Source organism: Drosophila kikkawai, chromosome 2L (assembly GCF_030179895.1).
Source record: "Drosophila kikkawai strain 14028-0561.14 chromosome 2L, DkikHiC1v2, whole genome shotgun sequence".
NCBI lineage: Eukaryota > Metazoa > Arthropoda > Insecta > Diptera > Drosophilidae > Drosophila > Drosophila kikkawai.
Genome location: NC_091728.1, coordinates 2,876,981 through 2,901,858, shown reverse-complemented (window position 1 = coordinate 2,901,858; position 24,878 = coordinate 2,876,981). Strand labels below are relative to the sequence as shown.

The following is a 24,878-nucleotide window of genomic DNA, read 5'->3' as shown; positions in this document are numbered from 1 at the left end:
TCGCCAAAGCGGGCGGGGCAACGCCGGTGGTCCCGCAAGCTATCTCGCTCTAGCGTAAAAATGCACTGAAATAAATATGTAATACACATTTTCAAAGAAGGAAACGCAAAGATTTAACTTATAAAATATATTTTAAAATTCAACAAAATTTATAATAAAAAACAAATACAGGTTATTAAACAACAAAAAAAGAAAATAAAAAAAACACACACCGATTATTTTTAAATATTATAAAAAATAATATTATCAAATTTTTAAACTTATTCCCAAATATCCCAAAACCACATTTGGTCAACAATTTTATTTAGCTTTTCTTACTCTAACGTTTCTCCCAGTGTAGTTACATATCTCTCACAGATCGCATGTAAACGAGAGCAACCGCACACCCATTCGCAAGGTGTGAAACGATCGGGCTTGGGACATCCCCGCGGATATAGACATAAATTTATATGCTAAGTAATCCTTATCGGTTGGTTGGGTTTTTATGGATTGTTTGCCAGATCGGTGGTTTGCTGATCGCTGAGCAACTGCCGCACCACAATATCCTGGTCGTGGGCATGCACCAGGAGAGCCACCTCCAGATTGAGCTGAGCAATGTCCTCCTTCAGCTTGGCGATCGATTTCTTGATCTGTTGCACTGAACCTGAAGATAAGCGGGGAATTAGCACCTTATTTAGAGTATTATAAAGCATTGTGGGTGGTTTTTGAGGGATTAGAGTTATGGGCTCTGAGATTTTTGTTGACCAGAATCAGGGTTTTAAGATATCTTATCATTGTAGAGAAAGAAGAGTGGGGGAACAAGGTGTTACTGGAGAAGGTGGTGATTTTAACAGAGGGAAATATTTGATTATTTTATTATGATTTAAAAATAAGATTAATTTCTCAAAATCCAACTAAACTTAGTTTTAATTATTTCTTAAAAATCTTCTTATATCGAAAAAACCCCCCTCCATACTCACTTCCATCGGACATGACCTGCCCACGTCGCTCCATTTCCTCCTTCTTGAGCTCCTGCTCCATCATCACCTCACTGAGCTGCGCTGTTTGCTTCTCCGTATCCTCTTGGAGTTGATTCTGGGCGTACTGAATCGTGGACAACTCGATGGATAGTTCCTTAAACTGTTGAATCAAAGGTTGTAGCTCATTATTCAGATGCTTCTCGCGGCTCTCGACTTTCTCCAAACTAAAAGTAAACTCGCTGTGGAGCTTCTTGAGCTGAGCCTGGGTGGTTTCCGAGGCCTCTGCTATGTTGCTCCTAAAGGCATCCATCTGGGTGATGTGCGTCCGCCAGTCACGGGCATCTGCTTTCACAAAGACCTTAAGATGTGGCAGGACTCTCTCCAACTCCAAATGCCACTCCTGATGGTCACTCAGCCGGGCATCCAGCTCTTGATTCCGCTCATCTAGATTCACATCGCCAATGGATTTTTTCTGAGGACGATTCAGCCAGTTGAGTTGCCGGAAATTATGAGCCTCCAGCTCCATATCACTGTCATCGCTCAAGGCTGCGGCATTCTGTTCATCCTCCAGTTTTTCAAGGATAATCTCAGCATTATCCTCGAGATAATCGCCGAGGAACTCCTCCTCCTGGGCAATGTGCAACCGCTGAAAACCCACCTTGGCCACCTTGCAGGCCTGGGTGGAGAGGACATCGAGGACCATGAGGCAAATGGGTCCGGCGCCGCGTATAAGCTTATTGGGTTGGAAATCTACGGGGACGTCCTGGGAAATATAGGATTTTTATTAAATAATTAATTAAATCTTATAAGTTTTAAGATTTAATAACATTTCTTATACTGTTACTCACAATCTCCTCTAGCATTTGTATTATCTTGGCTGCCACTGTATTGGGATCATCGTATTCCTGCGGTCGCTCCATATCCTTGCCCAGCTTCTTGGACAGCCACCAACATATCAGGGTGAACATGTAGAATTGCTCGCCGGGATTTGTGGCCTTTACAAAATAGAAACGCGACAAAGGCTTGAGTTTAAATTCCTTTAGCAAATGTTTCTCGTAATTGAGTAATTTCAGTTTTTCCAGTAAGTCATCCGATTGAAAGTTTTGCAACTGCTGCTGGGTTTTTTCGGCGGCGCCTTCTTCTTGCTGCATTTTTGCGGGATTTTTTTTTTTTGTATTTATTTTGACTAAAATAAAAGTTTGTGGTACAAGTAAAACAAGTTGTTTTGAAAAACAAAAAGAAAAGGGTTTCCTTGGTAACCGGAAAAAGGCCAAACAAACGCATGCTTAAGGGGGTTGAAAAATATTGCTTATATTTATACTATTTTTAGTTGTGGTTGTTATAAAACTAAAAACTTGGACTTTTAAGTTTTTAACAATAAATTAAATTAAAAATTAAAAATGATTGCTGCTTTTTCAGATTATAAATTACCGTTAAAAAAGGTTTAAAACTGGATACACAGCACCTAGTTTCCACATCAAGGTTTGCGTCCGCACTGCAGCTTCATAGGTCGGTAAAGCAGTGGAAAATTATTCTCAAGAAAAAAGGCAAGCAGACCTAGTTGCAGTGAGAAACTGCCAGAAACTGCTTGCCAAAGCAGTGCAACATACCACAAAAATCGATATTTATCAATATATCGATATCATACACATCGATCTATCGATTTGTTTCCTGCTCTAGCGTCACTTTTGAAAAAACTCACAAATAAACAATTTCTAAGAAGAGAATTTTACTTTTTTTGGGCTAAACCCACACTTGTGCAATATGTACAACAACCTGGACCTGAAAGCCCTCGCCGTGGACGATATTGTGGAGGAGTACAAGCTGTTACACCAACGCCACCAGCATTTGAAGACGCAAAGCGACCAGGATGCCCAGAGAATCCATGAACTCAAGCGCAATCTGGACACTGCCCTGGCTGCAGAGGCTTATCTCACCCAAGAACTGGAACAGCTTAGCTCTCAGCCGCAGCCGAACAACACTGGCGGGGATTCACAAGAGCTGGAGGATCTGCGACGCAAGTATCGCATCCTGCAAGAAGAGCAGGAATCCCTGCAGCAGGATTACGACCAGAAGGCAGAGGAGGGGAAGACTTTAAAGAAGCTACTAGAGGCTAAGGAAAAGGAGCTGTTAGAGCGAGCCAGCTTGAGTTCCAGGGATCTCCATGAGGAGTGTGCGGCGCGTGTGAATGCCTTGGAGCTGGAGAACTCCGAAATGATGCAAAAGTTGGCGGATTACGAGGAGAACAGTGTGAAGATTACGCTTTCAGTGGCTGAGAAGGATGTAAATATGGTTTTATAGTTAAAATGTATGTAAATTTATGAATTTATTCTGAAATTTAACTCAGAACACCCTTGAATGCCTGGCCGATCGTGTGAGTTGCCTGGAACAGAATCTCAATTGCAAGCGCGATGAGCTGGAGGAGAAACTCCAATTGCTGGAGAGCTGCCAGGAGCAGCTGGTGGATGCCAATGCCAAGATAGCCTTGCTTACCTCGGCTCCTGAGAATAATGGTGATTATAAGACACTTTTTAAGCTCTATAAATATTATTTAATATTTAATGTATTTAAAAATTTCAATAGAACGCAAAGGCAACTCCTTGTTCGCCGAGGTGGATGACCAAAGGCAGGCCATGAAGCAGCTTTTGGCGGCTCAGAAAAAGAGTTATTTGGAAATGAAAAAGACCTATGCGGATAGCCAGTTTGAAATAAGACGCTTAAAACGTGAAAATGTGGCTATGCACTCAGAGTTACAGGCTTGCAGCACTATTTTTTGCAGTGCAGACAAGACATATAGAAGTAAACATAATTTTTAATATTTTTCTATATAAATTAATAACTTTATTTACACTCTCCCCAAAGGCAAGTTAAACGAACGCATTCGCTATTTAATGGCCACCAATGACAGCCTGGAAAAGCAGCTAAAACTCTCACAGGAGCGCCTGCGTGATTTGGCCAAAGACAAGGCAGTCAACTGGCTGGATTCAATGTTGGATTTCTGCAAGTATGAGTTGCCCAAATGCATTGACAGGCTCACCAGCTATGCCCTGTTGTTGCTCATCAGTTAACATAAAAGGTAACTCCACTCCACTCCTCCTCATCCATTTCCTTACTTAAACAATTTAGACGCGAAACCCATGAGCTGAAGACCCAGGTTCACAGTTTGCGCATACAAAAGGCTGGACTAGAGGATCAAATGCGTTCGGTGCAGCAGGAAATGGCACGGTATAAGGAGTTTATTTATAAATTTTTAAAGTTTTTTAAAAGATTTCTTTGATTTCTTATCAACAGCTGGCGCTTTGAGTCTTTGAAATCCCGCTGCGTGCTCATAGATCGTGAAAATTTGTTGACAGAGCACAAAATTGGCTTTAAACCCATGCAGGCCATGGAGTTTAATATACAGGAGGAGGAACTTAAGGCTGCTTTGCCAAGAATAGCAACTCCTTTGGCTGTTAATGCTCCACCTGAAATCCCTAAAAAAGAAGAAATTATAATACTGGAAACACCTATTGAAAAGGATCTAACTTTGTCTGAAGAAATTCCTGTGGAAATTAAAAAGGAGCCTGGCTTCAAACCCTTGGAGAAACTTGAAGGTGTTAAGACCATAATGGGTTTTAAAATTAAAAGGGAAGAAGTTTCTTTAGGAGAAGAAAAAGACCAGGAAAATGTGTCAAAAGAAGCTCTTGAAATTAAAGAAGAGCTAAAGGATTTTGATCCCCATAAAGAGGCTCCCTTAATTAAGGAAGAAATACCCCAAGAAACCCTTGAAGAAATACCCCAAGAACCCCTTGAAGACATGCCCAAACCCCAAATGAAAGGCACACCTGTCAGGGGTCTCCTGAATCCCCTAAAAAACAAAAACCAACAAGACTCCCCTGAGCTCCAAAAAGATCTAAATCAGAATGAAGTCCAAGAAGAGATACAATTGGAAACCCTGCCCAAACCCTTAATGAAAGGCACTCCCGTTAAACACCTTTTGGGCTCTTTGAAAGTCAAGTCCAACGAAGAATTACTTTACCAAAAAGAAGAGCCTGCTAAACCTCAACGCAGGGGTACTCCTGTTAAAAAATTAAATTTCTTAAATAACAAAACAGAAAGTGATGATGAAGAGGAAAAATTCACACCCTCAAAGTCCAAAACTGGAGCCATAGAAATCCTTGATAGTCCCACGCCTCAAAAACCCCAGCGCAAGGGTACACCTGTACGCTTGGCTGTTATCAAGGACGAAAATGTGCGCTCCATTTTGTCCAAAAAGAGGGATATCTTCGCCGAGGACTCCCACAAGGTGGTCAAGTTCAGCGAGAGCGATCCCACCATTCACAATTTGAGTCCAGTTGAGCTGGCGGCAGCCAAGGAGAATGAGAAGCCTACGGAAACGGAGGATGTCAAGGATATAAAGCCTGCAATTCGAAGGCCTATAGTTCGTCGCATTGTTGTGAGTTCAAGGAAAGCCACAATGAAATGATTGAGAGAATTTATAAGAAGCTTTTGGACAAGAATTTAGATATTAATTTTAGATTATAAAATATGAGAAAATAAAATATACAAAATAATATGAGAAAATAAACTTCTTTTTAAAATTTGGGTGATTTTTAATATATAGGTTTTAAGTTAAAGCACAACTTTAAAACAAGAAGTTTATCTTGGCTTTAAATTTAATTATTTTTAAGGTAAATTAATAGTTTTTAGATTATTTTGTGAGGCCAGCCCTGCTTTAAATTCACTAAAACATCAAAAGAAATGGTAAAATACTTGCCCAAATATTTTAACCAAAGGAATTCTTTGATTTAAAATGAGTTAAAAACACTAAACACTTACTTTTTTAATTTTCTATAACATAACTTTTATTTCTAACTTCACAGTTTATTTTTTTCAGTGTTAAATATGGCACAGTGTATTTTTTATAAGGCTTAAGAAATCTCCCTCGTCTCTTCCTGCTTCTCCTTAGGCATTACTTCCTCCTCAAAAGACAGATGATCGTATATGGGAGCCGTTGGTTTCGCTCCCAGCATCTCTTCCGTCTCCTCCTGATCCTGATCCTCCTTGATCTCCGCATACAGTTGATAAGGCAGCTCGGCTGGCAAGGCCTCGTAGGTGACATGGTGGGTCCTCGAACAAGCACTCTCCCTGTGATTACCCGTGCAATTGCAAATGGAGGCAGCCCCACTCACAGGCGTCTCATAGCCATCGGGCAAAGGATCCGCTTCCAGATCCACTGGGGAAGAGCCATTACCTATGGGATATCTGACAATATCCACATGATCCACAAACCGGGAAGAGGTCTTTTCTCCGCCACCAAAGCAGGGCAAACCCGAGACGTAGTAGGACAAATGGAAGAGTCGCTCGCAGTGGAGGTACAAGTACAATAGGAGGAAGAGCAGGGCAATGCCCAGGGGCAGCATGAAGACAATAATCAGGGCTCCTTGACGCTGACTTCTATGGAGTTGCACGGGATTGCCATACAGCACAGTAAAGCTGGACACATTTCCTGGAGGATGTATCACGGGAACAGGAGCTCCAGAGGCCTCTGAACCATTGATTACAACCTGCATAATCCTTTGCAGCTTGGCTGGTGGCTCCGTGGGCGCTTCTTGAGGCAGGCAACTCAGGCCATTCACATTGATGTGGGAAATGTATTTGGAATATTGGAAAAGCCGGAAAAGCTGCGGTTGAGTGTGTGAAAAATTCAATAGCCACTGGCAGCTCCAAGGATTGCCATCGATCAGAAGTCGTAGTTGGGGATTCCAATAGGCAGCGTTGGTTCTTTCCCCTTCCTTGAGGCTCATCAACTCGTTGGATCTCAAATCCAGGTGGTAGAGAGTCACAGGTGCAATTCTGGTAAGCAATTGGAGGAGGGACAGGGTGACAAAGTGATTATCCTGCAGGAAAATCCTCTCAAGACTGGTCATCCTAGAAAACCACTTGATGTCCAAGTTTTTTAATTGATTCTTGCTAAGATCTAGACTTTTCAGAGAGCTTGGTCCATCCAGAAAGCTTAATCTCAGGAACTTTAAGGCATTCTGGCTCAGGTTGAGGTGGGTAATTTCCAGATTTCTTGGTGGTTCCAGGGAGAAACTCCTTAGCTGGCAGTTGGTGAGGCTGACATTGACTAGGTGGGATATGCCTTGGGTTAAGAGCAAGTCTCCTGGTTGAATGGGTGTGTTTTCTACCAGAAGCTCTGTTAGATTTTCAGGCAAAAAATTAAAAAATTGATCTTCTATATTTTTTATATTTTTCAAATGCAATTTCCTTAATTCAGTTAGCTCTCGAAGGAAGTCATTATCTTTAAGCAACAAATCCCTTTCATCTTGTATGATGAGCTCCTGTAGATTCTGGCCACCTTCCAGGATCTCTAGAAATTTTAAAGAGTTCTTCCTTAGTTCAAGTCTTTTCAGTTGTGGCAAATCCTGAAAGGTCTCAGCTCTCAAAGCACCCAATTCATTATCCTTGAAACTAACAGCTGTGAGATTGGGCAGCTGTGCTCCTCCACAGCTCAGTTTCAGGGTCTCATCACCCACAAATTTATAGATTTCAAGACTCTCCAGATCCACGCAATTATCCAAATACTCCAAGCCATAGCTAGCTACTCCCAGCGGCGGTGTCTGTGAGCCATCGAGAAGGACATGCCTCTTCCCTGCCACCCTCTGGGCTCCCAAATCAAAGGGACTCAGCTCCTGGCTAAAGTTTCCACTGCAATCTATGTCCAGGGGCAGGCCAAAGTCACCACTACTCCGGGCTAGCGCAGGCGTCACATAGAGCGTCGCCCGGATGACGCAAGAGGGAGTAACAGGAGATGATAATGATGATGTTGTATTTGTGACATTGCCGGAAGACACCACCAAGTCATCATCATTAATAGCGTCAGCACCCAGCAGCACGTGTGACAAAATCATTGGCAAAACGAGAACGAGGAAGACGCACTGCGTCATCTGCCGCGAGCGGGTCATTGGAGCGTGTCACCGCGGATATTCACTAATCTTTAGGAGAGCCGCTTTCATCCGCTTGCTCGCGTCGCGTGCGAAAATCAAACTGAGAGGCGACCCTCACATTGGGGAAAAGCCCGAGCACCGAACACCGAACACTGAACCGCTGAAAAGTGGAAAGCCATCGACGGAGCGCACCTTTGGCTTCCATTTCAATATGCTGCGCCCCGCTGGCCGTGCCTTCGTTTCGGATAATATGGATACCTATTAGCCAAGATGCTGGGAGGGGTATGATGGGTGTTTAGAAAGGGTGGAATCTTAATTAAGAATTTTATAAATATATAAATAAAAGCTTTGTGGTTTTTTATATATTTAAAATTATGTACAAAATAGGCAAATGGTTTCTTAATTTATACTTTGATTTTTGATCTTTTGATTAATTTTCTAATTATTTAAAATATAAATGATTACTAATCACTATATTTTAATATATTTAATTATTTTTAAAAATATGTCAAAAGTTTATATAAAAATCCTTTAAGTTAGGACTCAGTTCAATTATATTATATTCTTTTCTTTTCCAAAATTTAAAAATTTAAATATTTAATAATTGGTATCTTTAAAGTCTCAAAATCTCTAAAAACCTTAGCCTTTCTAGTTGTTTTAATATTAAAAATTATTTCTGAGAGCATCTTTGTTATATATTTAGACCGCCTGGCGTTCTCTGTGGTCTCTCTGTGACTCTCTTTTTCCTCTGAATAAATGCTTCCTATTTGCTTTGCTTCTTTTTTTCTTTTTCTCAGCTGTCATCGGCCTGAGATTCCTGCCCCCTTTACCTTCTGTCCCAGAAATCATTCCAATTCCAAAACACTTTTCGCACAGAAAATCCATGCTCCACCCAAGTGGCTGTGGAAATTGTTTACATATTTATACACATCTATATGCGATCGAGGGGATATACTTAGTGAATCAGCTGAGATGATTTCTTTGGAAAGTTTTGTTTACATTGCACATTTTGGAACGCCAATTGTTGGTCAGGTACTTAAGAGGTGGGGAATGAGATCATCAGAGGGAGGAGGTGGAATTAGACCAGAAATTAAATTTAAAAGGGGAACCTTTTAATAATTTTGCAGGTATTTATAATAATATAATGACATATATTATACATTATATATAAATTTATAATGTATTATATTGGGTATAAAATATATATGTATAGAACAAGCTTTATGGAAACTTATTCCAAAAATATTTAGAAATTTATATTGATATTAAAGAGAGACATTGGCTTTGTCTGGCAACAAATATACATTTCAGACAAACAAGAAAATCTTCTATTCTAGACTTTAGACGAGCATGCTGTTTTTTCTTCGGAAGATTGTTTAACTAAAAGTTTGCAATATAAAGGTAATGCGAGGCCTCGATTAAGAATGAAATAAAGAAACTTCTCAGTTAGACCCTCTTTTATTTTCTCTCGCACTACAAGTTGAAGAGCAGGAAGACTGCTTTTCTGAGACCGCTTTGGGTAAAGATCACCTTTCTATAACTCTCCCTCCCACACGAAACAACAACAAAAGTAGCGAACGAGAGAGTTTTCGTTTCAGCTGCGCTCTCAGAGAGTTTTACATTTTGTCTCTTTTAAACAAGAGAAAATTCTGTAAGTTTATTTTCGGTTACTGTTGGAGAGAGCTTTAAATTAATTAGCAGGAGGTTCTTTCTCTCCCTAGAAAAGTCTTTATAATCTTAAAGTAAACCCCCCCCCCCAGTAAAAACAATAATTATGTAAAAAATCACTAAAAAGTTTATAGTATCATCAGAAGGTGAAAGTATCATTGTCTCGTTAGCACCATACAAATAAAAGAGTCCAGGCAACCTGATCAAATGGTTTCCAATGCTGACAAACCATATCCTATCAGGTTATCCGGACTCCATACTGAGGGAACTGGCACAGGTACTAGCCCTGGCCCTGGACCTTTTCCTTCAGCATTCGAGGGCCGCCGAGTCGTCCGGTCATTGTGCTAATGCCTGCCTGATTTATTCGCATCAAACTAGGTCGCTGGGAGCCGTTCCCAATGCCAGGAGCACCGCTGGAATTGATACCAACGCCACCATTGGGATTTGTCATGGAGTAAATATGTCGTCGCAGGACCCTGATGTGCTTCTGCGACACCTCAAAGTTGTGGACCAGCGTATGGAGTTGCGTCTGGAGCTCGGCTATGAGGCTATCCCGCTCCTGGATCAAACTTGACGTGGAGTTCTGACTTCTGTTGAGCTTTAGTTCCAGGTCATAGATCCTCTTCTGCAGATCCCTTCGCTGCTTTTCGCTTTGCTCTCGGTGTCGTGAAAGCTGCCGCTTGCTGCTCACCTGGAGCTGCTCCAGCTGTTCCTTCATTTCAGACAATTCCCGCGTCAAACGAGTCTTTTCCGTCTTCAAAGATGCATTGTAGTTTTTGAAGATCTTGAGATCCCTTTCGGCTGCCTTTAGCCTATTGACGGCGGCCTGCTTGCGGCGTCCGAGCTCATCGATCTTGACCTTCAGTTGCATGGCCTCCTGTTGGAGGACATGTAACTTATCCGCCAGTAGACAGTTCTCTCTCATTACCTTCTCGTACTTGGTGTGCTCCTCCCGCATCATCTTGGGCAAATGGGAAACGCTCTTGAGCTTGGTGTCGATCTTACAACGGAGGGAGTCAATGTCATGGTAGATGCTTGATTCCAGCTGCTTGTTGTTGGCATTGAGCTTGTCGATCTCATGCTTTTGGGTGCTCATGATCTCCTGGGCCTTGACACAGCGGGTGTGATAGTCGGCAATCCTCTCGTGCTGCTGCTGGATGACGGTACGGAACTGTAATTGCTCGCTCTTCAGGCTCTGGATGGTGGTCAGGAGTTGACCAACATGGCCGGTATCCCGTTCCCTTTCGGGTTTGTACTTGCGTTCCTAAAGGGAAAAGGGTTTGGTAAATATATTCCTATAACCAAGGAAGACTTAATTTCTTCACCTTGGGCATATTGATCACATCATTGAGCACATTATACATATTCTTAAAACCCTGAGGCTTCATATACTCCTCCTGCTGATCCTGGCTTTTTCTGCTTCGTTTGCTAACCCGATTGGCCAGAGTTTCCAGAATCCCACTATCGTAGACATTGCTCTTCTTTGGCGGATGACGATCCTGTTGTGAGCTTCTACCCGATGACAAGTTCTTCTTCCGGGCTAGGTCCTGGTAGGAACTCTGTCCCGACAGAACCGTCATAAAGCTAGTGTTGCTCTGCAACACCTGGGGACTCTTACGTCGGATGGTTATCTTGGAAGTGGCACTGCTGGTCGAGTTGTAGTAGGGATCCTCGGGATCTGGCTCGCTTTCCATTTCCACCTCCGAAGTGGGATGCTTTCGCCTGCCCTCCACAAACTGATCGTGCTTCTGCTGCATTTCGTTCAGCTCGTAATTGATCTTCATGTACTTCTCCTCCAACTCCTTGGTGGTTTCGTTGTACTCCTTGAGCTCCTGCTTGTACTTGCTCAGCTCCTCTTTGAGTTTGCTGCCTATGGCCTCGGAGTTGGTCTCTTCATAATAGTTTTCTCCATCGCTCAGATCTAGATCCCGATCCCGATCACGATCTCTATCCCTTTCCTTAACGCCAATCTTTGGCGGCAACTGCAGGACACTGGGACTGCTGTGCTCCATGAAGGTCAAGCCGGTGTTGCTGGAACTTATTTCATCCTGTAGGTTGGAGCTCCTCCTGGCAAGACTGACATAGCTGTGGGTCTGATCAAGCTGCTCCTTTTCCATGCCCATTGTTTATATTTATGGGTAAGCCCTATTTTCGGCTATTTCTTAGGACAAAACCCCAGTGTGCGTTGTCTAGTGGCTTTTGGCGACTTTTGGCATCTACTAAAATTTGGCTTATTGTTTTTATATATTGCACTTGGTGAATTTTTTGCCTTGTTTTATTAGCAACAGAGAATTTTTTAAGACGATAAGCATTTGTTTACCAAAAAAAAAAAAAGGAATATTATTTCTACCTACAAAAATAATTATTTTGGAATCTTGATCTGAAGCCTACTGGGTGGAAGGGTTATAAAGTGCATTATTATTATAATTCTCAAGTTGGAATTCTGAAATATATATAAATATATCTTTCAATATCAAAAGTATTGAATTAAAACTAACTAAATCGATTCGCCTTGTGATAAAAATAAAAAGTAAAATTTATATATTTATCAAGGAGTATTATTTGTTTTTTGAAATCAGGAAGATACTAAGCAGTTAAATAAAATATCATATTCAATATCGAAAAGATTGTGTTAAAAAACATGGCTAAATCGAATCGTCTTGTTATAAAACACCAAAAATAAAATATATAAAATTACTTCTACTCACACTATTGTTTTATATATTTTTTCTATTTAGTCTAATTTACAGGGACAGGGTTTAAAAAAATATATAATATACCTACCTGAAAAGGTACCCTTGTCAAGGTGTACCTTGGAGAAAACCCAGTACCTTTAAGCTTTACACTTTCCCATCTCCCCCTACACAGAAAAAATTCTGGTGGGTTAAATGAACAATTTCTTTTGGTTGAATAACAGTAAACCTACTGTCCATGTATTTTGTTGTTGGATTTGGTGACTGCACGACAGTTTATATGACAGTCAATTACAGTCACCCTTACGTACGAGACTCGGTGTGTTTTTTGTTGTTGGCTTTGCGAACTGTCGTGACTGTCAGCTGCAGTGAAAATACTGTAGGTTTTTCGTAATAACTTTTATGTATTTTTTGTTCTTTTTTGGTCTCGGCTATGTATTTTTGCATTCCCGAGCTAAGTAGCAAATAAATTATAAGCTTTATCGACAATTTTTTTTAATTTTATTAAATTTTTTATTAAAATCCAGAACCTTCTTTGCCCACTAAAATACTTTTTGGTATAATTCTGGTATATATTTCTAAACTTCTAGTATTATGCAAGCGTTTCTTGAAAAAACGATTTCGGGCACACTTAAATAGGTTTTACGAAAAAAAAAATCTATTTTTAGCTCAGAGAGAGAGAGAGATACATATATTTTTGCTTTTTTCTTGGTATTGTATGTATTTGCGTGGCCCAGTTGGTAAGCGGGCGGTCTCTGAATTCTTGAGACATGGGTTTCGAATCTCGGCCGGGGATCAGGAAATGTAAGTTTAATTGGCTTTTAATAGGATTTATACACTAATTTATATAATTTAATAACCATTTGTAGCTCTATAATTACAGATTTCAATAAAAAATTCTTTCACAACAATGGGTGCAGTTTCTACAGTAAAATAGTGTATTTCACTATTTTCGTGGTTTGGCGCTTTTTAACCGCAAAATCGTGGTTCCATTTACTGTAGAGCAGTACATGTTACGTAACGCGTTACGTCGTTATACTGCAGCGTACAGTCCATGGAACCCAAGATTTAGGTTGTTGCCTTTTAACCCACGAAATGGTTGGATTTACCCACGATAATTTTTTCTGTGTAGAAACCCAGTAGGCTTTCCGAAATCCGCTCTCAGCTGTCTTCCAGATAGAAAACACTTCAGGGTCTCGGTCTCAGTCAGTTTCATTTTACTCGTAAGATAAGGATCAACTTATTTCGGAACGTTTTTCTCCCCTCAGAATAGAAGAAAAAAAATCAGAAAAAAACACAAAATCTTTAGTGAAATTTGATCAAAATAAATTATAAATTTATTATTTAAATTATCCTATAAATTGCAATGGCTGATAACACGGAATACACGGATGAGGGCGGCGAGTATGAAGATGAGGAGAGAAACTTTATGGATGAGCACCAGATGCTGGAGGAGGGACCCGAGGTGGATCTGTTCTCCCGGCTGGGCGAATCCTCTGATGATCCCGAGCAGAAACGCATGTACTCCGAGTACCTAGCGCTGATCAAGGAAATAGATTGCCAAAACAAGATAATCCAGGACATCAAAAGCAACATCATGGACATGTGCGCCAAGCCCTGCAAGACCCGAAATGAGCTGCGCGAGATCAAGCGCTTGAGGATCTGCATGGAGCAGGAGAACATCAAGCTGCATGTGATGATGAACCGGGCCATTGAGCTGCAAAACTTTGGCTCGCATCGCCATTACAGGGAGCTGCCCATGACCACCACCGTGGATGAGGACAATCTCTCGCCGTATATGTGCGGCATTGGGGTCCCTGCCCCGGACAGTGGCAGTGGAGATCCCTGCAACGAGGAGCCCTGTTCCAGTGATTGCGGTGGCGGTCGTGACTCTGCCGGGCAGGATGACAAGCTCATCTGTGCTTTGCAGAAGGCCATGCAGAAGATGAAGGGCGCCTGTCCGGAGGATAAGAAAATGATTGATGAAATTGCAGCGGCCATTATGAGCTGCAAGAAGCCACAGCCCGTATGCAGTCCCAAGCCTTGTCCCAAGCCCTGCCCGGAGAGCAGTACCAGCAGCAGCGATGCTTTTTCACCCTGCCCGCCGTGTCAGCAAGCGCGTCGCAAATCCCGGCCTTGTCCACCTCCTTGTCCACCACCCTGTCCACCAACCTGTCCCTCTGGCAAAAGTGAGTCCATGGAGAAGCTTAAGCGTCGCATTCAGACCATGCAGAGCTCGGTGAAGAAGCTGCTACTGGAGGTGGGCAATCGCGATGGACAGGCCCAGACAGATCCCTACATGGACGATGATGATGAGGAGGATGAGCAGGATCCCTGCTCAAGGCCCTGTCCCAGGTCACCTTGCCCGGAGGATCCCGATCCTTTGGTCATATGTGGCGGCAAGCGCAACACCAAGGCTGACAAGTACGATAAGATGAAGGAGAACTATACCAGGTTGCTGACAGAGTTCCAGCGCAAGGATTGCCAGATCAAGGAGCTGCAGAAGAGGTGGGTTTTTTCAGGATTTCTTTTATAAGAAATACAATATATATAAGATATTTTCTCTAGGATGAAGGGCATGTGTGGTCCTTGCCCTGCCAAGGGAGGCGATGGCGATGCCGAGGCTGCTGAACTCAACCTACTCCGAGCCCGTGTCAATGAACTTAAAGAGGAACAACTAGAATTCAAGTGCATCATGAAGGAGCAATCCCAGCAGCTGGAGGATTACCGCAACAAGTATCTTTTGGCCCAGCAAAAGGTCGAAGAGCAGTGCGTCTCCCTGGAGAAACTAAATATGAACAACAAGCGTATTGAACAGCAAATCAACACCGAGGTTAAGGAGATTCGTGCCAAGTTCCAGGAGAAGCTCAATGAGCTCCTCCACTTCCCCAAGCTTCTGGAAAACGAACAGCTCAAACTGGCTCAGGTTTGCAAGGACAAGGACGAAATGCAAACCAAACTGGTGGTGGTGTGCAAGGAACTCAAGGCCTGCAAGACCCAGCTGGAGCAGCCCACCACCGTTGATGTGAGGCCCCAGTTGGCCCAGTGTCAAATGGAGCTTACCCAGGCCAAAAATGAGCTGGAGGAGCTACTCCGCCAACGTGATCTCTTCTGCGAGCAGCTCAAGTCTACCCAAGATGATTTGGACACCATGCGCACAGAGTCTGCCAAGATTATAGCTGGCACCAAGGAACGAGCCGAGCTCATCAAGTCCCAGCAGCAACAACAAATCGATCGCTTGGAGAAGGAGCTGGCCCAATGCCGAGCCACTGCATCGCTGTCGGTTAATGATCGCGAGGCTGTGATAAGGGAGATGCAGGGACAATTGAACACCTTGTCTTATAGCTTCGATGCGGCCCAGAAGCAGATCAAGACCCTGCGCAATCACATCGCCTATGTGTCCAACGAGAACTGTTTCCCCGTCAAGTGCTAGGTGGGGATGACTGCCTGTGGAGGGTTGTGTATGGGATTCTTGCGTTTTTTAAAGCCTTACCTTGACATTCCCCTGAAAGCTTATAATTTGATCATGCTAAATTTGTTTGTCTAAATCGAAATCTCACTTAGAGTTAATAAATATATATGAATGGGAATCGAACCCCCTTCCTTTATATATTTTACTAGAAATTCCTTAAAACAAAGGCCTCTACTTATTGAAGATCTTTCCCTATCTTCTTTAAACCACAACCCACACTTTGTTTAATCTCTTATAAATATAAAACAATCAAAAGTCTTTGTTTTTCACGCTCCATAGGAAACAAATATATAGATATTGCTTTATTTTTTCTGGCAAATTTGAGAGGAACAAGCTACAAATGGTCGTTTCTTTAAAGAGGAGCTTATATTTTGGCGACTAAATGGCACACTATAAATAGATCTCTACAGCGATTTGACAGCCAGTCTCTTCATTTTGGGCGCATTCTTTTTGGCCTGACGCTTCTGCTCTTTGAGCTCCCAGCGGCGCTGCTTCTCCGGATCTTCATCGGCCAGGATGCGCTCCTTCTCCTGCTTGCGCTTATCCTCGCGACGCTGGGCAGCGGCCTCAGCACGGGCGGCATGAGTGCTCTTCAAGAACTCCTCCTCAACGCGAGCGCGATTTTTATCGGATTTGGCTTTGCCCTGGAATATAGTTTATTTTTAATAAAATTTAAGGATTTATATTATTGAAATTACCTCCTTGGACATGCGATAAGTCTTCAAGCGTTCCATCAAATAAAATATCAACAATAACAACGGTTTAATGGTCTCCATTTCGGCATGTTTGGGCAGGTTGAAGCCAGCCAGGAGCACGGCTTTGGTTTCCGGCTGTTTGAGCGTGCTAGAGCTCTCCTCCTGCTGGATGGGGCCACTGAATTGGTCCGAGATGTGCAGGTAATCGATATAGCTTTGGTACTTGTTAAGTGCAGTGATAACGCGTGATTCTAAAATGGCCGAGGTGGCCTCAGGGACCTCGGAGAGGACACCAAAGCCATTGGGTACATTGTAACGATCCTCGGGCTTACCAACTAGACTACAGAATTTGCTCTGCAAGGAGAAATTATTATAAAACTGATGGAAAAACAAGATTAATAATATAATTACCAAATCTGTATACTCCTTGAACACCTTGGTTATGGTCTTCTTGCTTCCCACAGCAAATACAAAGGCATCCATTACGCCGCGCGTTAGTTCAATTTTGATATGAGCCTGATCCAGCTGGGGTCGCATCAATCCCGCCACCAAAGACACCAGATCCTGTCGCTTGATCATCTTCAATTCCACAAGCATGCCCTCGCAACAGGTCCTGCCCGAGCACCACAACGTATACAGACTCTCGCTCTCCTTGATCAGTCCCGGATTCTCATTCTCCGCCTTGCCATCATCACCGACCAAAGCAAAGTTCTCGTCCAGGAGGGCTCTGTGAGTGCTGAACCAAAGCTGGGCCAAGCGAGCATTCTTGGTCTTGCCCGCAAAGAAGTTGGCAAAGTAGGCCAGGAGACCAGCCACCATGAGCATTTCCATCCAGTAGGAGTCCCAGTGGGTGCGGAAATGCAGGGGGATGTTGGGGATGTTGAGCTTGGGCTCAGCCTTCTGATCTATGGGCGGATCCTTGGCGTCGCCACCGTCATAGCCCTCGAATTCTTCCTCGTCCTGGAAATTTGTAGTTAAGTAAGGTTGAGTTTTAAGATTAGAGAGAGTTAGTTCTTCCTTATCTTAGTTACATAATAATGATAATCTTTCTTACAGACCTACAAAAACCCTAAAGTTTATAAAGAATTTTTACTACATTTAGTTCTTCCCTCGTTTTTCCTTAGCAAGGTGAAAGTATTGCAACCTTGTTTTCACATTCTCATGCATAATTAATGGCAATTAATAAATATTAATTAAGTAGCCAAGGGAACCTTATAAGACCTCAAACCAATAAGGTTCTTTCTCCCTGTTAGATTCTCACTATAAATTAAAAATAAAACCCCTACGTATCAGCTGCTCAACTTCCCACCCCCCCCCCCCCCCCAAACCCCCTCCTCAGGTGACCCACGTAACCCCTTTCTCACCTGGAAGTGCTCAAACTCATCGTCATCCTCTACCAGGCCATCTTCCTCCTCATCGCTCTCCACTGCTGCTTTACGTGGCTCTTGTGGTCCCTTTTCCCGGGACTCTTCGTGGCTAGTTCCTACTCCGCCGCCCGCAGAGGCTTCTGCACTCTTGGACGCCGGCTGCTCCGTGTAAAAGCTACCATCGAATTCATCATCAAATTCGGCAAAATCATCGTTGGAGTCTTCCTCGAAATCGTTCTCGGATCTGGTGCTGGCGAAGCACAGAAGCGCCAGCAGCAGGAAGGCGAATACTGGTCGCATCTTGGTCGGTGCTTGGGGTGCTTAACTTAAGTTACAATTTATCTAAATTTTGTCCTAAAGGTTCGTCACACTAATTAATGAAAAAAATCTAGGTTAAATTGGCAGCAGTGTGGCCGTAGTTCAATTGAACCAAAATACCACAAGGCTGAGCAAAGTAAACAAAGTAGAGAAAGAGGTAGTCGGAATGGTGATACCCTGTACTTTGTTGCATTTTTAATACAAGTTTGTGATTAAATGTTTAATTTTTTGGTAATTTAAATAAAAATATTTTTATAAATTATACAATATTAGATGGAAAATTATGCACACTAGCAAATTCAAGATTGAAATGTAATAAAGGAAATTCATATTTTCGAAGAGTTCAAAACATTTTTAATTTAGGACAATTTAAGACAAATTCATATCTTTACGTAAAAATACATTTTTTTAATAATAATTACTTTTTATTTTAAAAAATTAAATTAACAACAAAAGGTTTCTCTGCAAAGGTAGACCAACTATCGATTAATCGCTTGTGTCCATTATTTTCTTTTCAGCCACGGTCACACTGGCAGAGGTAAACACGTTGCACTGCAAATTAACTTTTTGTTAAGTGCTGTGAACTGAATAAAACAATTGTTTTAAACAATTGCAAGGTCCCTCAACCTTTCAACTATGGTAAGTACTTCTCGGAGAAACAAATCCCGGCGAGATGGATGACTCACCGAAAGTGCCACGAACACATGCCGCCGGCTGATGCAACTTCAGGCTGCGTTTCCAGTAGGCAAAAAATATGCTAATTTGTTTACATTTTTTAAATAAAAACAGGCCACAACTGAGCGAAAGGGCACCTTTAAGGTGGAGTACCTCCAGAAGATCGAACGAGAGGTCCAGGAGCGATGGGAGAAGGAGCGTGTCCACGAGTCGGATGCCCCAACGGCACCCAAGAAGCGGCAATCGGAGAAGTTCTTCGTCACCTTTCCGTTTCCCTACATGAATGGCAGGCTCCACTTGGGCCACACCTTCTCCCTGTCCAAGGCGGAGTACTCGGTGCGGTATCACCGCCTCAAAGGACGCCGCGTCCTGTGGCCCTTTGGCTTCCATTGCACTGGAATGCCCATAAAAGCATGCGCCGACAAGCTAACCCGCGAACTGGAACAATTTGGTTATCCGCCAAAGTTCCCAGAGATTGCAGATGAGGCTCCGGCGCCCGTGGAAACCAAGTCGGAGGTGCCCAAGGACAAGTCCAAGGGTAAGAAGAGCAAAGCGGTGGCCAAGACAGGCACGGCTAAGTACCAATGGCAGATTATGCAGAGTCTGGGTCTCAAGGATGAGGAGATCAAGGATTTCGCCAATGCGGAGCACTGGCTGAATTACTTCCCACCGCTGGCGGTGAAGGATCTCAAGCGGATAGGCGTGCACATTGATTGGCGTCGCACTTTTATCACCACGGATGCCAATCCCTACTTTGATTCCTTTGTCCGCTGGCAGTTTAATCATCTGAAGGAGCGCGGCAAGATCTTGTATGGCAAGAGGTACACCATTTACTCGCCCAAGGATGGCCAGCCCTGCATGGATCATGATCGCAGCACGGGCGAGGGTGTGGGTCCTCAGGAGTACACCCTTATCAAGATGAAGGTTCTAGAGAAGCCCAAGGCTTTGAGCTCCATCAAGGAAACTATTTACTTGGTGGCTGCTACCCTGCGTCCGGAGACCATGTACGGTCAGACCAACTGCTGGCTTCATCCGGATATCAAGTACATTGCCTGGCAAACCACTAAAAACAATGAAGTTTGGATTAGCACCAGGCGTGCAGCCCGCAACATGGCTTATCAGGGTTTTACTGCGGAGGAAGGAAACATTAAAGTGGTGGCTGAAGTCAAGGGTCAGGATTTGTTGGGTGTTTCCCTGTCTGCTCCCTTGACTCCACACAAGACCATCTACACCCTGCCCATGCTCAGCATCAAGGAGGACAAGGGCACGGGCGTGGTTACTTCAGTTCCCTCTGATTCCCCTGATGATTATGCTGCCTTGGTGGATCTGCAGAAGAAGGAGGCCTTCCGCCAGAAGTATGGTCTTACGGATGAGATGGTCTTGCCTTTTGAACCCATACCCATCATAGATGTGCCTACTTTGGGCAAACTGAGTGCTGTGCATGCCTATGAGACCCTGAAAATACAATCCCAAAACGACAAGGAGAAGCTGGCGGAGGCAAAGGAACTGTGCTACTTGAAGAGTAAGTCCAGGTTTGAGGGTGGGTTAACTAAAGTTTAACTGTTTTTCCCTTTCCCCTTGAAGGTTTCTATGACGGCGTCATGTTAGTAGGAGATTTCGCTGGCCGCAAAATCCAGGATGTCAAGAAGGATCTGCAAAAGAAACTTGTGGATGCCAATGAGGCTGACATTTACTACGAACCCGAAAAGACCATCATGTCGCGTTCTGCCGATGAGTGTGTGGTGGCCCTGTGCAACCAATGGTATCTCAATTACGGCGAGCCTGTGTGGCAAGCCCAGGCCACCAAGATCCTCAAGGATATGGAGACATTCCACGAAGAGGCGCGCAATAACTTTGAGGCTATCCTCAACTGGCTCCACGAGTATGCCTGCTCTAGAACCTATGGTTTGGGCACCAAACTCCCTTGGGATGAGCAGTGGCTGATTGAATCGTTGTCAGATTCCACCATTTACATGGCCTTCTATACAGTAGTGCATCTCCTGCAGGGCGGCACTTTCCGCGGCGAGAAGCCAGGACCCTTTGGCATCAAACCCTCGGACATGACGGCTGAAATTTGGGATTACATCTTCTTCAAGGAGACTCCCCTGCCCAAAAAGACCAACATCAAGGCGGAATATCTGGCTGTGCTGCGTCGCGAGTTTGAGTACTGGTATCCCTTGGATCTTCGGGTTTCCGGCAAGGATCTCATCCAGAATCACTTGACCTTCTGCCTGTACAATCATGCGGCCATTTGGCCCAACGATGAGACCAAGTGGCCCAAGGGTATGCGTGTAAATGGCCATTTGTTGCTCAATTCCGCCAAGATGTCCAAGTCGGATGGTAATTTCCTTACCCTAACCGAGGCGGTGGACAAGTTTTCGGCTGATGGCATGAGATTGTGTCTGGCGGATGCTGGCGACAGCGTGGAGGATGCTAATTTTGTGGAGAGCACTGCGGATGCTGGTATCCTGCGGCTGTACACCTTCATTGAGTGGGTCAAGGAGATGCTGGAGACGAGGAGCAGCCTGAGAAAGGGTGCGGAGAAGACCTTTAATGACAAGGTCTTTCTCAGTGAAATCAATTTGAAAACCCAGCAAACGGATGACAATTATCGCAAGATGTTGTTTAAGGAGGCCTTGAGGAGTGGCTTCTATGAGCTTCAGTTGGCCAGGGATAAGTACAGGGAGCTGTGCGGCTCTCAAGGCATGCACGAGGATCTGGTGCTGGAATTCATCCGTCGTCAGGCTTTGTTGGTGTCACCCATTTGTCCCCATGTGGCGGATCATGTCTGGGGTTTGTTGGGTAACAAGGAGTCCATTGTTCATGCCCGTTGGCCCGAGGTGGGTGACATCAATGAGTTGGACATTATGTGCTCGGAATACCTCATGGAAGCAGCTCACTCTTTCCGCTTGAACCTGAAGAACTTGCAGCAGCTGAAAAGCAAAGCCAAGGCTGTGGATCAGCCGCGGGAAAAACCCAATCGTGGCTTGATTTGGGTGGCCAAAACCTATCCTCCCTGGCAGTGCTGTGTCCTGGACACCATGAGGGAGTTGTTTAACAAAACCCAATCCCTGCCGGATAACAAAGTCATTGCTGCCACACTGCAACAAAAAGCGGAGTTGAAGAAGTTCATGAAGCGGGTGATGCCTTTTGCTCAGATGATCAGGGAGAAGGTGGAGTCCGGCAAGGGTGTGGCTGCCCTGGCTGTCAATTTGGAGTTTGATGAGCGTCAGGTGCTCATCAGCAATGTGGATTACCTCAAGAATACACTGGATGTAAGTCGGAATGAATTTTATATCATAATATCCTTAAAATAATCTTCGTTCCCAGCTCGATGTCCTCGAAATCAAGTATACAGATGACCCCTCGGCCCCGGAGAAAACCCGTGAGGAAGTACGTCCTGGCTCGCCCTTCATTAACTTTACCGTGGCTCCAAATGTCAGCGTTGAGCTCACAAATCCCATTGAACGTTCCTCACTCTTCCAAGTCAACACTGTCATCTCCGAGGGCGACACAGTCAAGTCGCTGCGGGAAAAGCTTTCCAAAATCATTGGCCTGAAATCGGATGCTGCGGTTAATCTTAAGATTTGGCGTTATGATGATCCTCTTTTGGGTCCCCGGAAGATACCCAACTTTGAGGATTACAAAGCGGGCAAGAGTGTCCTGGGTGAGGGCAACTTTATCCTGGATGTGGACAACAAGAAAGTGAGCCTGGAGCAGGGCGGCAAGCAGACAGAAGTGGGCAGGAATCTAATCTATGTTGTGGACTAAAGAGAAAGAGCATCACTGGGTTCGTAAGCGAACTTGAAACCTTGTAAAACACACAAAATCGTTGGCTTTTAAAATAAAGAAATTATGATTTTTTTTTATCAACGAAAATGATTACCAAAGTAAAGGTAAAGTTTGTACTTATTACCCATTTTTTCTATCTTTTATTTTTTATTTAACAAAATTACTTAATTTTTAAGTCAAAATTCGGGTTTTTGACTTTTAATATTAAGAAAAAATTAGGAAAAAATTGTAAAAATAAAAACTCCACGGGAGTAACTCGGTACCACTTAGCCTAAATATCTAAATATTATTTTGTTTTGCACCCCCCTTAAAAAAAAAATACAATTTATTTTAGCCTTGTAATTAACCCCAATTGACAAGGTTAAAACCTGAATGAACCCTCTTTTCAAAGCCTTTACTGTGTCAAGTACCAGATAAGCTTCAACAGTATAGCTTCCCAGCGGGTCACCGCCCTAACCCACTGAGAGACTATCACTAATCCCCGCAAGAAAGCCTATAAAAAGCTCTTTCTTGGCTTTAAGTGGCATAGTTTAAACCATGTTGGGCCTCCGTTTGTTTCTATTGCTGCAGTGCAGCATTTTTGTTTTCGGAGGCGTTTGCTTGATTCCTCAACCCATAATGAGACAGCGCTCTCTGAAGGATAATGTGGCGAAAAACTGGATATATTCACCCCGCCTGGATGGTCGCATAGTGGGAGGACATCGCATTAATATCACCGATGCACCACATCAGGTTTCATTGCAGACTTCAAGTCATATTTGTGGCGGTTCCATAATATCCGAGGAGTGGATATTGACGGCGGCGCATTGTACTTAGTGAGTTTAAGTTAATACTTGATCCTTTTTAGTTTTAAATAATTTATTTATATTTTATTTTTATTTATTTTCCCTCGTTCTTAGTGGCAAAACAGCAGACCGCTTGAAGATTCGCCTAGGCACCTCTGAATTTGCCCGCAGTGGCCAACTTTTGCGTGTCCAGAAGATCGTCCAGCATGCCCAGTTCAACTTCACCAATGTGGATTACGATTTCTCCCTGCTCCAGCTGGCGCATCCCATCAAATTCGATGAGACCAAAAAGGCCATAAAGCTGCCGGAAGCCCAAATGAAGTTCATGGATGGACAGACCTGCTTTGTCAGTGGTTGGGGTAACACACAGAACCTGCTGGAGTCCCGGGAATGGCTGCGCCAGGTGGAGGTACCTCTGGTTAACCAGGAGCTGTGCAGTGAGAAGTACAAGCAGTATGGCGGTGTGACTGAGCGTATGATTTGTGCTGGGTTTTTGGAGGGTGGCAAGGATGCCTGCCAAGGTGATTCGGGTGGACCGATGGTCAGTGAATCCGGCGAGCTGGTGGGTGTGGTTAGCTGGGGTTATGGCTGTGCTAAGCCTGAATATCCGGGTGTATACTCGCGGGTGAGTTTCGCCAGGGATTGGATCAAGGAGCACAGTGGTGTGTGAGAAGCCTTTAAAAGAAAATTAATAAAAGAACGAATGAAACTATAGAAAAACTTGATTTTTTAATTAATTATGTATTAAGAAGTATTTTAAAGCTGAATTTAAATAGTAATTACATTTTCCTTTACTTTAATCTCAACACCCATCAAAAATCGCCGACCTAGTCCCCAGTTCCCCTTGATATTCCCCCCCAAAAACCATTTCATAATGTGCTATTTTCCCAGGAAAATTCCCACACGTTGCCAGCACGCAGACAACTTGCCACACACGCGACCTCCTGCCTCTCGCACACTCGGCCGGCGCATGTCGCGTTGTTCGCCCTGAGCTCCTTGCTTGGCCACGTTAAAAGGATGGCGACATGGCCGCATGGGTTCTGGGACTTGCTTGACTGGGCTTTGCCTCCAGAGATTGCATCTCAATAGTTTTTCGTTTTAGTTAAGGCTTTGTGAATGGGCTTATCGGATTCTAAGAGAGAGAGAGAGAGTTCATGTGTTACATGCGGCGTATACGCAATTATTTGCATTACGTATACGTCCAGGGGCCAGGGCAAGTTTGTATCCGCGCCAGCATGAACGAACAATTTAAAATGCAATCAGCTCACTTTCCTGCTGACCGGATTCTCCCCTCTTTATTGTTTAGTGTTTACTTGGTGATAAATTAGCTGTGAAAAATTAACATTATGTGTTGCACAATTTAGATGTTTTTGTACTTGCACAGCCTTGATCGCCGCACAACTTACGTTTGCTAATCATGGAAACCTTTTGTTGATCAGTTCAAGTGGGTTTAATAATTGTAGGTTTTATTGTGTTACTATCACTTTTCCTTTTTGTTTTTTTCTATTTTCCGAGAGATGTTAAA

At 43.6% G+C, this 24,878-nt stretch overlaps 8 protein-coding genes across 9 annotated transcripts; 4 read left to right on the top strand and 4 right to left on the bottom strand.

Moving 5' to 3' along the window:
- Positions 1-263: 263 nt before the first annotated feature.
- On the bottom strand, positions 264-2,139 carry IFT57 (intraflagellar transport 57). The gene is made up of 3 exons (XM_017182890.3): positions 1,808-2,139; positions 960-1,722; positions 264-643 (listed from the first exon to the last, which is right to left on the bottom strand). Exons 1-3 carry the CDS (start codon positions 2,108-2,110, stop codon positions 483-485), a joined length of 1,227 nt encoding a protein of 408 aa, XP_017038379.1. The 5' UTR covers positions 2,111-2,139; the 3' UTR covers positions 264-482.
- Positions 2,140-2,643: 504 nt separating this feature from the next.
- Spindly (spindle apparatus coiled-coil protein 1 spindly) lies at positions 2,644-5,509 on the top strand. The gene is made up of 6 exons (XM_017183035.3): positions 2,644-3,242; positions 3,307-3,472; positions 3,543-3,758; positions 3,822-3,963; positions 4,086-4,184; positions 4,251-5,509. The coding sequence occupies exons 1-6, from the start codon at positions 2,724-2,726 to the stop codon at positions 5,422-5,424; spliced, it is 2,316 nt and encodes a 771-aa protein (XP_017038524.1). The 5' UTR covers positions 2,644-2,723; the 3' UTR covers positions 5,425-5,509.
- Positions 5,510-5,815: 306 nt separating this feature from the next.
- On the bottom strand, positions 5,816-8,008 carry LOC108086063 (leucine-rich repeat neuronal protein 2). Its single transcript, XM_017182881.3, has one exon. It carries the CDS (start codon positions 7,904-7,906, stop codon positions 5,870-5,872), a length of 2,037 nt encoding a protein of 678 aa, XP_017038370.1. The 5' UTR covers positions 7,907-8,008; the 3' UTR covers positions 5,816-5,869.
- Positions 8,009-9,676: 1,668 nt separating this feature from the next.
- LOC108086066 (myosin heavy chain, clone 203) lies at positions 9,677-11,884 on the bottom strand. Of its 2 annotated transcripts, XM_017182884.3 has the most exons (3): positions 10,882-11,884; positions 10,485-10,820; positions 9,677-10,433 (listed from the first exon to the last, which is right to left on the bottom strand). In XM_017182884.3, the coding sequence occupies exons 1-3, from the start codon at positions 11,677-11,679 to the stop codon at positions 9,837-9,839; spliced, it is 1,731 nt and encodes a 576-aa protein (XP_017038373.1). In that variant the 5' UTR covers positions 11,680-11,884; the 3' UTR covers positions 9,677-9,836. The 2 variants fall into 2 exon arrangements, with proteins under 2 accessions (XP_017038373.1, XP_017038372.1); XM_017182883.3 differs by having other exon boundaries at positions 9,678-10,820; positions 10,882-11,883.
- A 1,548-nt stretch (positions 11,885-13,432) lies between these two features.
- On the top strand, positions 13,433-15,857 carry LOC108086102 (kinesin-1 heavy chain). Its single transcript, XM_017182928.3, has 2 exons — positions 13,433-14,757; positions 14,818-15,857. Exons 1-2 carry the CDS (start codon positions 13,616-13,618, stop codon positions 15,680-15,682), a joined length of 2,007 nt encoding a protein of 668 aa, XP_017038417.1. The 5' UTR covers positions 13,433-13,615; the 3' UTR covers positions 15,683-15,857.
- Positions 15,858-15,979: 122 nt separating this feature from the next.
- LOC108086103 (PAT complex subunit CCDC47) lies at positions 15,980-18,188 on the bottom strand. The gene is made up of 4 exons (XM_017182931.3): positions 17,781-18,188; positions 16,828-17,376; positions 16,420-16,770; positions 15,980-16,365 (listed from the first exon to the last, which is right to left on the bottom strand). The coding sequence occupies exons 1-4, from the start codon at positions 18,081-18,083 to the stop codon at positions 16,126-16,128; spliced, it is 1,443 nt and encodes a 480-aa protein (XP_017038420.1). The 5' UTR covers positions 18,084-18,188; the 3' UTR covers positions 15,980-16,125.
- A 416-nt stretch (positions 18,189-18,604) lies between these two features.
- On the top strand, positions 18,605-22,671 carry LeuRS (Leucyl-tRNA synthetase). The gene is made up of 4 exons (XM_017182927.3): positions 18,605-18,740; positions 18,891-20,298; positions 20,361-22,051; positions 22,107-22,671. The coding sequence occupies exons 1-4, from the start codon at positions 18,738-18,740 to the stop codon at positions 22,545-22,547; spliced, it is 3,543 nt and encodes a 1,180-aa protein (XP_017038416.1). The 5' UTR covers positions 18,605-18,737; the 3' UTR covers positions 22,548-22,671.
- Positions 22,672-23,105: 434 nt separating this feature from the next.
- LOC108086104 (trypsin-1) lies at positions 23,106-24,023 on the top strand. Its single transcript, XM_017182932.1, has 2 exons — positions 23,106-23,383; positions 23,468-24,023. Exons 1-2 carry the CDS (start codon positions 23,106-23,108, stop codon positions 24,021-24,023), a joined length of 834 nt encoding a protein of 277 aa, XP_017038421.1.
- Positions 24,024-24,878: the final 855 nt, after the last annotated feature.

Coding starts and splice junctions, on each gene's coding strand:
- IFT57 (XM_017182890.3), bottom strand. CDS start 2,110: ATGCAGCAAGAAGAAGGCGCCGCCGAAAAAACCCAGCAGCAGTTGCAA. Junction 1,723..1,807: donor TACAAATGCTAGAGGAGATT/GTGAGTAACAGT, acceptor TATATTTCCCAG/GACGTCCCCGTAGATTTCCA. Junction 644..959: donor GCAGGTCATGTCCGATGGAA/GTGAGTATGGAG, acceptor GCTTATCTTCAG/GTTCAGTGCAACAGATCAAG.
- Spindly (XM_017183035.3), top strand. CDS start 2,724: ATGTACAACAACCTGGACCTGAAAGCCCTCGCCGTGGACGATATTGTG. Junction 3,473..3,542: donor CTCGGCTCCTGAGAATAATG/GTGATTATAAGA, acceptor AAATTTCAATAG/AACGCAAAGGCAACTCCTTG. Junction 4,185..4,250: donor GTGCAGCAGGAAATGGCACG/GTATAAGGAGTT, acceptor TCTTATCAACAG/CTGGCGCTTTGAGTCTTTGA.
- LOC108086063 (XM_017182881.3), bottom strand. CDS start 7,906: ATGACCCGCTCGCGGCAGATGACGCAGTGCGTCTTCCTCGTTCTCGTT.
- LOC108086066 (XM_017182883.3), bottom strand. CDS start 11,679: ATGGGCATGGAAAAGGAGCAGCTTGATCAGACCCACAGCTATGTCAGT. Junction 10,821..10,881: donor ATGTGATCAATATGCCCAAG/GTGAAGAAATTA, acceptor TTTTCCCTTTAG/GAACGCAAGTACAAACCCGA.
- LOC108086102 (XM_017182928.3), top strand. CDS start 13,616: ATGGCTGATAACACGGAATACACGGATGAGGGCGGCGAGTATGAAGAT. Junction 14,758..14,817: donor ATCAAGGAGCTGCAGAAGAG/GTGGGTTTTTTC, acceptor TATTTTCTCTAG/GATGAAGGGCATGTGTGGTC.
- LOC108086103 (XM_017182931.3), bottom strand. CDS start 18,083: ATGCGACCAGTATTCGCCTTCCTGCTGCTGGCGCTTCTGTGCTTCGCC. Junction 17,377..17,780: donor ATGAGTTTGAGCACTTCCAG/GTGAGAAAGGGG, acceptor ACAAATTTCCAG/GACGAGGAAGAATTCGAGGG. Junction 16,771..16,827: donor TCAAGGAGTATACAGATTTG/GTAATTATATTA, acceptor TTCTCCTTGCAG/AGCAAATTCTGTAGTCTAGT.
- LeuRS (XM_017182927.3), top strand. Junction 20,299..20,360: donor GGAACTGTGCTACTTGAAGA/GTAAGTCCAGGT, acceptor TTCCCCTTGAAG/GTTTCTATGACGGCGTCATG. Junction 22,052..22,106: donor ACCTCAAGAATACACTGGAT/GTAAGTCGGAAT, acceptor CTTCGTTCCCAG/CTCGATGTCCTCGAAATCAA.
- LOC108086104 (XM_017182932.1), top strand. CDS start 23,106: ATGTTGGGCCTCCGTTTGTTTCTATTGCTGCAGTGCAGCATTTTTGTT. Junction 23,384..23,467: donor ACGGCGGCGCATTGTACTTA/GTGAGTTTAAGT, acceptor CCTCGTTCTTAG/TGGCAAAACAGCAGACCGCT.